The sequence below is a fragment of the Somniosus microcephalus genome, chromosome 11 (genome assembly GCF_052327205.1).
Source record: "Somniosus microcephalus isolate GS21.2 chromosome 11, FLI_Smic_1.0, whole genome shotgun sequence".
Lineage (NCBI taxonomy): Eukaryota > Metazoa > Chordata > Chondrichthyes > Squaliformes > Somniosidae > Somniosus > Somniosus microcephalus.
Window position 1 is genome coordinate 32916779 of NC_140997.1, and position 13117 is coordinate 32929895.

At 41.1% G+C, this 13117-nt stretch overlaps 1 protein-coding gene across 8 annotated transcripts in view; it reads left to right on the forward strand.

Annotated features, from left to right (window-relative positions):
- LOC147110459 (E3 ubiquitin-protein ligase MGRN1-like) overlaps positions 1 to 13117 on the forward strand; it is a 152806-nt gene that overhangs the window by 46822 nt on the left and 92867 nt on the right. For all 8 annotated transcript variants that reach the window (XM_086000452.1, XM_086000449.1, XM_086000450.1 and 5 more), the window contains exon 3: positions 7528 to 7616. In XM_086000452.1, the coding sequence (XP_085856578.1) occupies positions 7528 to 7616 (89 nt within the window). The remainder of the gene's footprint in view (positions 1 to 7527; positions 7617 to 13117) is intronic.

Here is a 13117-nt window from a genome sequence, read left to right on the forward strand (position 1 = left end):
TGTGGTAGCAAAACATGACTCGCCTCCTGTACAGAGGGGAGCGGGGTACTTCAGCTGCTCAGTAAGAACATAAGAAATAGGTGGCCATTCGGTCCCTCGCGCCTGCTCCGCCATACAATAAGATCATGGCTGATCTGATCTTGGCCTCAACGCCACTTTCCTTCCTGTTCCCCATAACCCTGGACTCCCCTGTAGTTCAAAAATCTGTCTATCTCTGCCTTGAATATATTCAGTGACTCCGCCTCCACAGCTCTCTGGGGTAGAGCATTCCAAAGATTCACGATCCTCTGAGAGAAGAAATTCCTCCACATCTCTGTCTTAAGTGGGCGACCCCTTATTCTGAAACTATGTCCCCTAGTTCTAGATTCCCCCACGAGGGGAAACATCCTCTCGGCATCTACCCTGTCAAGCCCCCTCAGAAACTTATGTTTCAATAAGATCACCTCTCATTCTTCTAAACTACAATGAGTATAGGCCCAACCTGCTCAACCTTTCATCATAAGACAACCCCTTCATCATAAGACAACCCCTTCATCCCAGGAATCAACCTAGTGAACCTTCTCTGAACTGCCTCCAATGCAAGTATATCCCTCCTTAAATACGGAGACCAAAACTGTACGCAGTACTCCAGGTGTGGTCTCACCAACGCCCTGTACAGTTGTAGCAAGACTGCCCTACTTTTATACTCCATCCCCCTTGCAATAAATGCCAACATTCCATTTGCCTTCCTAATTACTTGCTGTACCTGCATGCTAACTTTCTGTGTTTCATGTACAAGGACACCAGATCCCTCTGTACCGTAGCATTCTGTAGTCTCTTTCTTTCTATTTAAATAATATTTTGCTTTTCTATTCCTACCAAAGTGGATAACCTCACATTTTCCCACATTATTCTCCATCTGCCAAATTTTTACCCACTCACTTAACCTATCTATATCCCTTTGCAGACTCTGTGTCCTCCTCACAACTTGCTAACCCACCTATCTTTGTATCGTCAGCAAATTTGGCTACAGTACACTCTGTCCCTTCATCCAAGTCATTAATATAGATTGTAAATAGTTGAGGCCCCAGCGCTGATCCCTGTGGCACCCCACTAGTTACACTTTGCCAACCTGAAAATGACCCATTTACCCAGACTCTGTTTTCTGTTAGTTAGCCAATCCTCTATCCATGCTAATATATTAACACCATGAGCTCTTCTCTTGTGCAATAGCCTTTTATGTGGCACTTTATCGAATGCCTTTTGGAAATCCAAATGCACTACATCCCCTTTATCCACCCTGCTCGTTACCTCCTCAAAGAACTCTAATAAATTTGTCAAACACTATTTCCCTTTCGTAAAACCATGTTGACTCTGCTTGATTGTACAGGAAACTCTCGTTTAAATGGCACCTAAATATCCGGAATTCTCTATTAACCGGCAAAATTCATACTCCGAAAACAACACCTCAATAACCGGAAATGTTGCCGTGTTTGAGTCCGAGTCTCCCGCGGTGGCCGAGTTAGTCAGTGGGGGTAGTTCTCCAAACTACCACTACTCGGCTTCTTGGCGCTGTCGGAAGTCATTAAAAAGTTATGGATTACCCTCAACTGGCAGTACTGTACTTAATCAAGCATCTTCCACTATCCATTTAACACAACATTCTGTAGGTGAGTACCCAATTACTGTATACTGCACATTAAAAAAAAAAAAAAAAAAATTAATTTTTGTTTGTTAAAAATAGCCTCGGTAGATAACCCTCTCCGTCATCCGGAATTTTTAATCAACCGGCAACATCCCGGTCCCGTCGGTGCCGGATACCAAAGAGTTTCCTGTATTATGATTTTCTAAATGTCCTGCTACTACTTCCTTAATAATGGATTCCAGCATTTTCCCAATGACAGATGCTAGGCTAACTAGCCTATAGTTTCCTGCTTTTTGTCTCCCTCCTTTCTTGAATATGGGCGTTACATTTGCGGCTTTCTAATCCGCTGGGACCTTTCCAGAATCTAAGGAATTTTGGAAGATTACAACCAATGCATCCACTATCTCTGCAGCCACTTCTTTTAAGACCCTAGGATGCAGGCCATCTGGTCCAGGGGACTTATCAGCCTTTAGTCCCATTAGTTTGCCTAGCACTTTTTCTCCAGTGATGGTGATTGTTTTAAGCTCCTCCCTCCCTTTTGCCCCTTGATTTTCCACTATTATTGGGATGCTTTTAGTCTATCTTACCGTGAAGACAGATACAAAATATTTGTTCAAAGTCTCTGCCATTTCCTTGTTTCCCATTATTAATTCCCCAGTCTTGTCCTCTAAGGGACCAACGTTTACTTTAGCTGCTCTCTTCCTTGTAGAAGCTCTTACTGTCTGTTATTATATTTCTTGCTAGTTTACTCTCATAATCTATTTTCTCCCTCTTATTTTTTTAGTTATCCTTTGCAAGTTTCTAAAAATTTCCCAATCTTCTGGCCTACCACTAATTTTTGCAACATTGTATGCCTTTTCTTTCAATTTGATACCCTCCTTAACTTCTTTAGTTAGCCATGGATGGTTTGTTCTTTCTCACTGGAATATATCTTTAAGAGTTATGAAATATCTCCTTAAAAGTTTGCCACTGCTTATCTACCATCTTACCTTTTTAATCAATTTTTCCAGTCCACTTTAGCCAACTCTGTCTTCATACCCTTGTAATTGCCTTTATTTAAGTTTAAGACACTAGTTTCAGACCCAAGTTTCTCACCCTCAAACTGAATGTGAAATTCTATCATGTTACGATCACTCTTCCCTAGAGGATCCTTTACTATGCGATCATTAATCAATCCTGTCTCATTACACATCACCAGATCAAAAATAGCCTGTTCCCTGGTTGGTTCCACAACGTATTGTTCTAAGAAACCATCCCGAATACACTCTATGAACTCGTCCTCAAGGCTATCTTTGCCCATTTGATTTGTCCAATCTATAAAGATTAAAATCACCCACAATTACTGCAGTACCTTTTCTTACAGACCCCCATTATTTATTGATTTATACTCTGTCCCACAGTGTAGCTAGTGTTAGGGGGATCAATAGACTACTTCCACCAGTGACTTTTTTCCCTTATTGTTTCTTATCTCCACCCAAACTGATTCTACACTTTGATCTTCCGAGCCAAGATTATTTCCTACTACTGTACTGATCTAATCCTTTATTAACAGAGCTACCCCACCTCCTTTTCCTTTCTGCCTATCCTTCTGAAATGTCAAATACCCCTGAATATTCAGTTCCCAGCCATGGTCACCTTGCAGCCAAGTCTCTGTAATGGCGATCAGATCATACCCATTTATTTCTATTTATGCTGTCAATTCATCTATCTTGTTACGAATGCTGTGTGCATTCAGATAAAAAGCCTTTAATTTTGTCTCTTTACCATTTTTCCCTACTCTGACCCTATTTACCGGTGCACTCTTATGCTTGTATGCTCTGTCCCTTCCTGTCACACTCTGGTTATCATTACCCTTATCGCTACCCTGCACTATTGCCTTGTCCTTTCTCTCTAACTTTCTAAGTTTCCCCTCACCTGAACCCTCCCCCGAACTATTTAGTTTAAAGCCCTATCTACAGCCCTAGTTATTCGATTCGCCAGGACACTGGTCCCAGCACGGTTCAAGTGAAGCCCGTCCCAACAGAACAGCTCCCTCTTTCCCCATAACTGGTGCCAGTGCCCCATGAATTGAAACCCATTTCTCCCACACTAATCCTTGAGCCACACATTCAACTCTCTGATCTTATTGACCCTATGCCAATTTGCTCGTGGCTCAGGTAGTAATCTAGAGATTATTACCCTTGTGGTTCTGCTTTTTAATTTGGTCCCTAGCTGCTCAAACTCTCTCTCGGCAGAACCTCTTTCTTAGTCCTACCTATGTCCTTGGTACCTACGTGGACCACGATAACTGGATTCTTCCCCTCCTACTCCAAGTTCTTCTCCAGCCCTGAGGAGATGTCCTTAACCAGGCAACACAGCTTTCAGGACTCACGCTCTCGGCTGCAGAGAACAGTATCTATCCCCCTAACTATACTGTCCCCTACCACTACTACATTCCTTTTTACTCCCCCCAACTTGAATGACCCCCTGTACCAAGGTTGTGTGGTCAGTTTGCTCATCCTCCCTGCAGTCCTTGCTCTCGTCCACACAGGCTGCAAGAACCTCGTACCCGTTGGACAAGTGCAAGGGCTGAGGCTCCTCCAATGCTACTTTCTGGATCCCCATACCTGCCTCACTCATAGTCACACCCTCCTGTCCCTAACCACTGTCCAAATCTGAAGTTACAGTAAATCTGAAGTTGCAGTCATGTTTGTTGCCTCCCCAGTGTCCATCCTATTTGGGTTTTATTGCAGGTAATGATTCTGCTACTTTCAGAAGCCTATTCATAACTTTGGTGCTTATTGCCATTGCCTGTGAGTTCAGTAATTTTGCAATTTTACTGCCAACTACAACAGGGCAGTGTTGGCATTTGTAGTGTAAATGACTGGCATGATGAATGAGCCTTCCATGCATATTTCCAGAGAACAAAAGGATATCAGTAGTGTCTTGAAGGACGGTTTTTCATCTTTGCTCTGTGATTGGTTTTCAGGGCTTTACAGTCTGAGTTCATCATGGAAACGCATTAGAAATTTCAGGGTTCTTTAGAAAGAGAGACAGTGCCACCAGTTACTGTGCATTAGTTTTTATGGCAGCATTCCTTTTACAAAGGATATTTTTCTACCAGTTCATTCATTTTAATGTATTTAAACAGTTGAAGTCTATTGAAGAAAGTTTATACTTTTTGTGCAGTAGGAAATGGGAACATCTGGGGTAATTAATAAAATTCAGATGATTTGGCACCTGTTTTTTTTATTAGTTCCTGGGATGTGGGCGTCGCTGGCAAGGCCAGCGTTTATTGCCCATCCCCAATTGCCCTTGAGAAGGTGGTGGTGAGCCGCCGCCTTGAACCGCTGCAGTCTGCCTGTTTGTCACCAACATTGCGAGTTTAGTAAAGTTGGAATAGACATGAATTTATGAAGTACTGGGAGAGACTGTGAAATTCTCTTTTTTAAAAAAAGAATCCTCCCTTGTTCTTAAGCTGCTGATTCATACTGGAGTACAGCTTTACTGTTGCCAGCCACACTTGGTACTTTGTTCAAGTGGCTTTACTTCAAATGTGAACCCAGATGGTGAGTGTTGACAGGCTATTCAACTGTAGGAGCATTGTTGCAGACCTTCACCTGATATCCATACACGAGCACTTTTCACCAGGAGTCATTGGATAGTAATCAGGAAGTTACTCCCTATGGCTAACAAAACAGTCCACTTCATACTTTGGGCAGCAATACACAATGCAGGGCTGACTACACATGTCCCAATGGGTAAACACTTTAATTCTAACAGGACGAGACAGACTAGATGCAGGAAGGATGTTCCCGATGGTGGGGGAGTCCAGAACCAGGGGTCACAGACTAAAGATAAGGGGTAAGCCATTTAGGACAGAGATGAGGAGTAATTTCTTCACCCAGAGAGTGGTGAACCTGTGGAATTCTCTACCACAAAAGGCAGTTGAGGCCAATTCATTAAATATATTCAGGAAGGAGTTAGATATATGTCTTAAGGCTAAAGGGATCAAGGGATATGGGGAGAAAGCAGGGACAGGGTACTGAATTTGGATGATCAGCCATGATCTCATTAAATGGCAGAGCAGGCTCGAGGGGCCGAATGGCCTATTCCTGCTCCTGTCTTCTATGTTTCTGTGTGTCAGCTGTGGCTGAGTGGTAGCACTCTTGTCTCTGAGTCAGGAGGTTGTGGGTTCATGTCCCACTCCAGAGACTTGAGCACAAAATCTAGGCCGACACTCCAGTGCAGTACTGAGGGAGAGCTGCCCTGTCTGAGGTGCTGTCCTTTGCATGAGACGTTAAACCGAGGCCCCGTCTGCCCTCTCCAGTGGACGTAAAAGATCCCTTGGTACTATTTCGAAGAAGAGCAAGGGGGTTCCCCCCGGTGCCCTAGCCAATATTTATCCCTCAATCAACATCACTAAAAAAGATGATATGTTCATTTATCACATTGCTGTTTTTGAGCCCTTGCTGTGTGCAAATTGGTTATTTTTTTTGCTTTACGATAGTGACTACACGTCATAAGTACTTCATTGGCTGTAAAGTACTTTGGGACGTTCTGAGGTCATGAAAGGTGCTATATAACTGCAAGCCTTTCTTTAATACAGCAATATAGTAATGAACATCTCTTTCAGAATTTGTGCAATGTAATTTTACAAAATTATATTTGTAATGCTTGGAACTTATTCAAAATGGTGAAACATAGTAAAATGCTAAACGTTTCCAGCTCGTAAACCATTTGTATTTTGAACTAAAGGCATCATTGTCTACTTATTACATTGGGGACAGTTACAAGTGCTTTTCATGCCAAGACTCAAACTGAGTGTTCTGTTCCATGCCCCAGCTACAATGGAAAGGCTGTTGAATGGTATCTAAACACTGAATATGAACAAGTCTGCTGCACTCTGTGGTACCATATACATGCACAGTGCCACCTTTCCCAGTAAGGTGTGACAGTGAGATATCTTTGATCAAATTACATTGATTAAATTGTGATATATTTGTACACATCTATAGGTTTGGAACTAATATCTAGCTTTGAGTGTTTGAAGTTTGATTTTTATTGACTGCCCTCATGTTTTTCAGTGCTTGCTTTTATATTGCTCAATTTTATAGAATCATAACCGCACAGAAGGAGGCCATTCATTCCATCACGCCTGTGCTGGCTCCCTGAAAGAGCTATCCAATTAGCCCCACTCCCCTGCTCTTTCCCCACAGCAATTAAAATTTTTAAATTTCAAAGATTTATCCAATTCCCTTTTGAAAGTTACTATTGAATTTGCTTTCACCATCCTTTCAGGCAATGCATTCCAGATCATCATAACTTGCTGCGTAAAAATAAAAAATTCTCCTCATCTCCCCTCTGGTTCTTTAGCCATCTTCATGTCATCTGCAAACTTTGAAATTATGCCCTGTATACCCAAGTCCAGATCATTAATATATAACAAAAAAAGCAGTGGTCCTAATACTGACCCCTGGGGGACACCACTGTATACTTCCCTCCAGTATAAAAAAACAACCGTTCACCACTACTCTGCTTTCTATCCCTTAGCCGATTTCGTATCTTTGTATCCACACTGCAACTATCTTTTATAATCCCATGGGCTTCAATTTTGTTAACAAGTCTATTATATGGTACTTTATCAAACGCCTTTTGAAAGTCCATATACACATCAGCCGCACTACCCTTATCAACCCTCTCCATTACTTTATTTGTATGTAACGTGCTAATTTTGATTTCAAGTTCTGGAAAACAGATGCTTTTAATTACTTTTCAACATCAGTAAGCTAATAGAAATTGCCAAATCCATGCAACCTAATACTGACCAGATACTCCAAAAGTTTTCTTTATTGTCATAAATGTTATATTTTTACTGTAGACTATTGTGCTTGTACAGTGATACGAGTTTTTTAAAATCTTAGTTTCCATACGTGACGCCAGCTGCTCACGAGCCTGTGAAGACTTTGCGCAGTTTGGTGAATATTCGAAAAGACTCTCTTCGCTTGGTCAGGTGAGTACCTGTACAAAATACCAGGAAAAAAATTGGCACTAGATTTTTGCAGTCAGTTATAGTTTCATTTGTTCATGGTGCAGTTTGATCACGTGTTTATTGATTATTTCAGATTATTAAGCAAACTGCCATAAAATCTTAATCTTTGATTTGTTTTTCAAATGATGTATTCCCCTTTCCTCCTCCTCCTCGTCCACCGCCATCCCCTCATGCACCGTTCTCTTAACTGAAGCAGTCAGGCATCCACCCTAGACTTAATGTAGACTTCTGCCAGTGTACAAGGGCAGTACAGTTGACTTAATTGGTTGTTTTCCTCGCTAAACTGACGCACCCCATCTCTATTTGATATTGCTCCCAGGGAGCCTGGCTGTATTGGGACCTGAAGAAGTGGAAAATTGCCCATGTGAGCTCATACACTGGTGCTACAGCTTTTTACACAAGCAGCCTGAGTATATTTTGGCTGTTGTGGATGAATCACCATAAACAGGAAAAAAAATAATGGAAGTGTAACTTTTATAAATAAAGTTTCACTCCCAGTCATGAGTGGCGATTGCTAAGTTGGAAAACTACATGCAGGACAGGGATATTCATGTATGTCATGGTTTCTGTTTGTTCCTGTGACAACTTTAATTGAACCATACAAAGTTTGCTTATGCATGTTGAAATGCATTGTATTATGGTCAACCACCATACAGTTAATCTTGACAGAAATCAAGTTTGCTTGAATTTTATTTGAAATGAAATTAATTTCCCTAACATAGCCCCAACTTGCATTTATATAGTACCAGGAACAAGATGTCCCAAGGCTTTTCAAAGGACAAATGCATGGCGTGCATTAGAACATTGGAAGCAATATTACAAGAATAGATATTGTAGTCAGTTGGTTGTAGGAAGGGAGTTGGGAATATGAGGGAGAAGAGTAATTGTATCTGAAGTGTAAGCCACAAGATAGGAAAATGGCTAGATCTAGCAATGTCCATTCTGCCAAATAAATTGGAACCGCAGGGGGTTTAGTCCCCTAAATCTTCTAGTCATTCTTCAAGTTCCATTATATCAGTCTTCTAATTCACCAGCTTGCTCTAGATTTAAGTTATATATATTCCCTCTATACCTTCCTGTCGACCTACCGTTACAGTATCTGGGGATACGTTTTTCCATCTGGGGTCCGGAATTCTCTGCCTGAAAGGGTGGTAGAGGTAGAAACCCTCACCACATTTAAAAAGTGCTTGGATGTGCACTTGAAGTGCCGTAACCTACAGGGCTACGGACCAAGATCTGGAAAGTGGGATTAGGGTGGGTAGCTCTTTGTCGGCTGGCGCGGACACGAGTGCCAAAATGGCCTCCTTCCGTGCTGTAAGTTTCTATGATTTTTTTCTATGATAAGCAACCAGCCCTAAGGGGGAAAAACCCACTTTATTTTCTTTTAATAATTGTTTGCTTTCTTCCCCCTTTTTGATTTAATTCTGACTGTTTTTGATTTCAAAATTGGTTGATAATTGAAGTCAAATCTTTGTTTCTGTTAATGTAGTGGTTTCCTTGGTATTGCAATTTTTTGTCTTACAATGCTCCTGTGAAGCGCCTTGGGATGTTTTACAACGTTAAAGGCGCTATATTGTTGCTGCTGTTATTGCAATTCATGTTGTGTAAGTTAATTGAAATCAAGACCTGTAAAAATTATAGCAATGATGTCAGTAAAAGTTGTAAGAATCATAATGTTAATTAAAAGGATTGAACAGAGCTCTCGGCTATTGGTTACTGAATGCCACTGAGTGCGCAATGGCTCAAAAATGGCGACGGTCAGTTTCGAACTGACATCCGAGTACACGGAATCGAATTGGTGGGAAATTCAGTTTAGAGCGAAGTCAGTTTGTAAGAAGTGCTCAGGCAGTCCACTGGACTTTGTGGACTCTTGAGCATTTTCAATGTAATGAAAAAGCAAATGCTACAGACCACTGTCTTGTTAACATAAAGGCATAGTCCCTGGGAGAGCATGCACAGAGCTTTCTCTTAGTGGGTAGTGAACAAGTCATAGCCCAAAGTATAACTCTGGTTGTGCTAAGCTCTGCTTTTCAGTGCAGGTACCAGTAATGTAGTATAACTGCCCTAAACATTCTTGTTGGTTGTTTTCACCATTCCTCAATTGGTAGCACTTGTGTGTTAGAACTATGATATTCTATTCTCCAATGTTAGATGCACTATACAGTATTAACCTCTGGCCTGACTCACTCAACATAATAGAAAGCAACATTCTTACAGAAGAAATTCTATGAAATTGAAAGCTATACACAACAACGGTGTTGGTCTGTATTACTTTTGACTTTTTGTTGCATTCTATCACTGAACAACGGTGTGCAAGTTCTTAAAAGGTATGAATTGAAGTGAACTAAAATTTGTAAAGTAATTCATACCCCATGGGTAGAAAAACATTTAACAGTTTGCATTCCAATTGAGGTTCCCACTGGATTGAATACTTTGGACCAAAGTTCAATTCATGGCTATCCATTAAAATGTGACCTGTTTCAAGGCAACTAGCTTAATATTTTACTTTTTTAATGAGTTTTTTTTTTCAAAGGGAAAGGAAAGTTTACAAGGACTACTTTGAACTCTAGAATGTTGCCCTTGTTATGCCTATAAGATGCATTAGAATTTAAAATGCTCAATGGGATGTGTTTTAGGGATATATAATGTGTGAAGTAGGAATGATTTCTATGTTTAAAAACTGCATTTAAGTTACTTCACATTGTCTCGATTTCTTATCGCATTTCAAAGAAGATTATTCAAATTGATTTACTATAATTAACATTAGATGGCCACTTTGTAAAGCGAAATGAACAATGTTAAGTTTGTTTTAGAAAATTTGTAATGGATTATTCAAATGGTTTATTTGTGAGTGAAATATTTAAGTTACTACATTGCAAATAGGTGCTTACTTATTATTAACATATAGTTCAGTAGTTACCTAGAGTCCTATATTATAAATTCCTGTTGGATACTTTCTTAGATTAAAAGTAACCACTTCCTGAATACATGGTAGACGATGAGAACAGCCCTTGTTCGTACAGGAAACATTTGGCTACGATTCCAACTACTCGATAATGCTGGATTGCTACTGAAATCAAATTTTCATAGCGTATCAGTTGAATGTTGTGGTATGAAACCTTTAAACTGTTAGACTACCAACCAATCAGGGAAAATTGTTGTCCAAACGAAATGATTTTTCCAAGTTTTCACTTCAGCTATGCTGTAATAGGTGTATAGATTTATTTCACCCCAAGGTCAGGTATAGCACAGTTAAATGTAGAGTGAAGCTTTCTCTATTTAACAAACTGTCACAGCCCCAATCTCAGAAGAGCACCCATTCTGGACACTTGTGCTATTTTTTGATTTCCCATACCAGCCTTCTTAAGAGCCAACCAATTCCCCCCATAGACATCCTGTGATCCCCTCTGGGTGAAATTGCCAATTACCTGTATTGCTCAAGTAGGAATAGTTTTGTACTTCTGGCCATGTCCACTAAGAGTGTAACTGAAACTGCCCAAACTCATTTCATGTAAATTGTTTATCATGCTGAAAGTCAGCAGGCAGAGGAGACTGTCATCCCATCATTTAGTTAAAGCAAGTGCCTATTCCATTGCACCGTCCAGTTTTATTTATTTATTTTTTAACTGACATTTTCACATTTTTCCCCCCTCTTTTATTAAAAAAAAATTCACTACTTTCAAAACATATATTAAGTAAAAATAATAAACTAGTCAGTAAGTAGAATTAATTAAATAAATAGAAAAAAAATCTATTGACTTAAATATCTGTTGGGTTAAATATATAAATAGATATGGCCGTATCAGAATCTGGAGTGATGTGTGCATGATGTGGACCTGCCTGGACTTGCGTAGCGTGTAGGCTGAATACACTTGTATGAACTGTGCAAAGTTTGCACTCCTCGAGCAGAAAATTTTACAGCTTGAGAGTTGACTGGACACGCTTTGCATCATTCAGGGGGGAGAAGATTTTCTGGAGCAGATGTTCCAGATGTGGTCAGCCCACAGGTTGCTAGGACTAGAGAAGCTGGTACGAGAGACTGGCTGACCATTGCTAGACAGAGCAGGAAACGACAGGTGAGGATAGAAAGTGGAACTGGATTTTTCTAAAATGTACACCTGTTTGGGTTCCAGTGATGTCGACAAAGAGTGACAGAGGAGGGTGACCATGAACATGGCATTGAAGAGTGAGTGTTTGCCCATGGGGGAAAGAATACAGGTAGTAAGAATAGTGAGTAGTGATTGTGGGGGATTCTGTAGTTGGCGGTTAGATAACTTCTCTTGTAGTCATGATCCAGAAGACCCAAATGGTATGTTGCTTCCCAGGTGCCAGGGTTTGTACATCAAGGAGCAAATACATAAGGATCAGGAATGGAAGGGCGAGCAGCCAGTGGTCGTGGTTCATGTGAGAACCAATGAAATCGATGGGAGTTGGTTCAAGGTTCAACAAATGGATTTCAAGGAGCTAAATTCTAGATTAAGGAGCAGAACCTCCAGGGTGGTAATCTCAGGATTACTCCAGTGCCATGTACTGGACTGTACAGGAAGAGAAAGATTAGGATTGTCAACACATGACTGGAAGGATGATGTAGAAGGGAAGTTTTCAGATTCCTGGGACAGTGGGACCACTTGGGGCCAGGGAAGGCTGTACAGATGGAATGGCCTTCACTAAACTGGAGCGGCACCCGTGCTCTTGTGTAAAGGATAGTGGGGAAAGATTGAACTAGTTAGGGGAGGTCGGAGGGGAAAACCCACACAAAAGTCAAAAGGTGTGATTAAAAACACCATATTTGGACCAAGACTGCAATGAGGTCTGGAGCTGAGTAGTCCTGGTGGCACTCAGACTGAGCAACAGTGAGCTGGTCATTGGTGAGTATGTGCTGCTTGACAGTACTGTTGACTACTCCTCCATCACTTTGCTGATGAGTGAGAGCAGGCTGATGGGGTGATAATTGGCTGGGCTGGATTTGTCCTACTTTTTGTGGACGCAACATACCTGGGCAATTTTCCACATTGTCGGGTAGATGCCAGTGTTGTAGCTATACTGGAACAGGTTGGCTTGAAGGTGAGGCTCGTTCTGGAGGGCAGGTCTTCAGCACTACAGTTGGGATGTTTTTGGGGCTCGTAGCCTTTGCTTTGTCCAGTGTACTCGGCTGTTTCTTGATATCACGTGAAGTGTATTGAATTAACTGAAGACTGGCATCTATGATGGTGCGGAACTCTGGAGGGGCTTAAAGGGTATAATGTAGTAGCCATTACAGAGACCTGGTTACAACCTGAGAATGGTTGGTAACGAAATATTCCAGGCTATACGATCTTTAGAAAGGACGGGGAGTAGCAATATTGATAAAAGACACAATGACAGCAGTGGCCAGATGCGATTTCAGGAAGCGTGATCGGGCGGTGGAAACACTGGGTAGAGTTGAGGAACAACAAAGGACACAACACTCTGGTTGGAGTTGT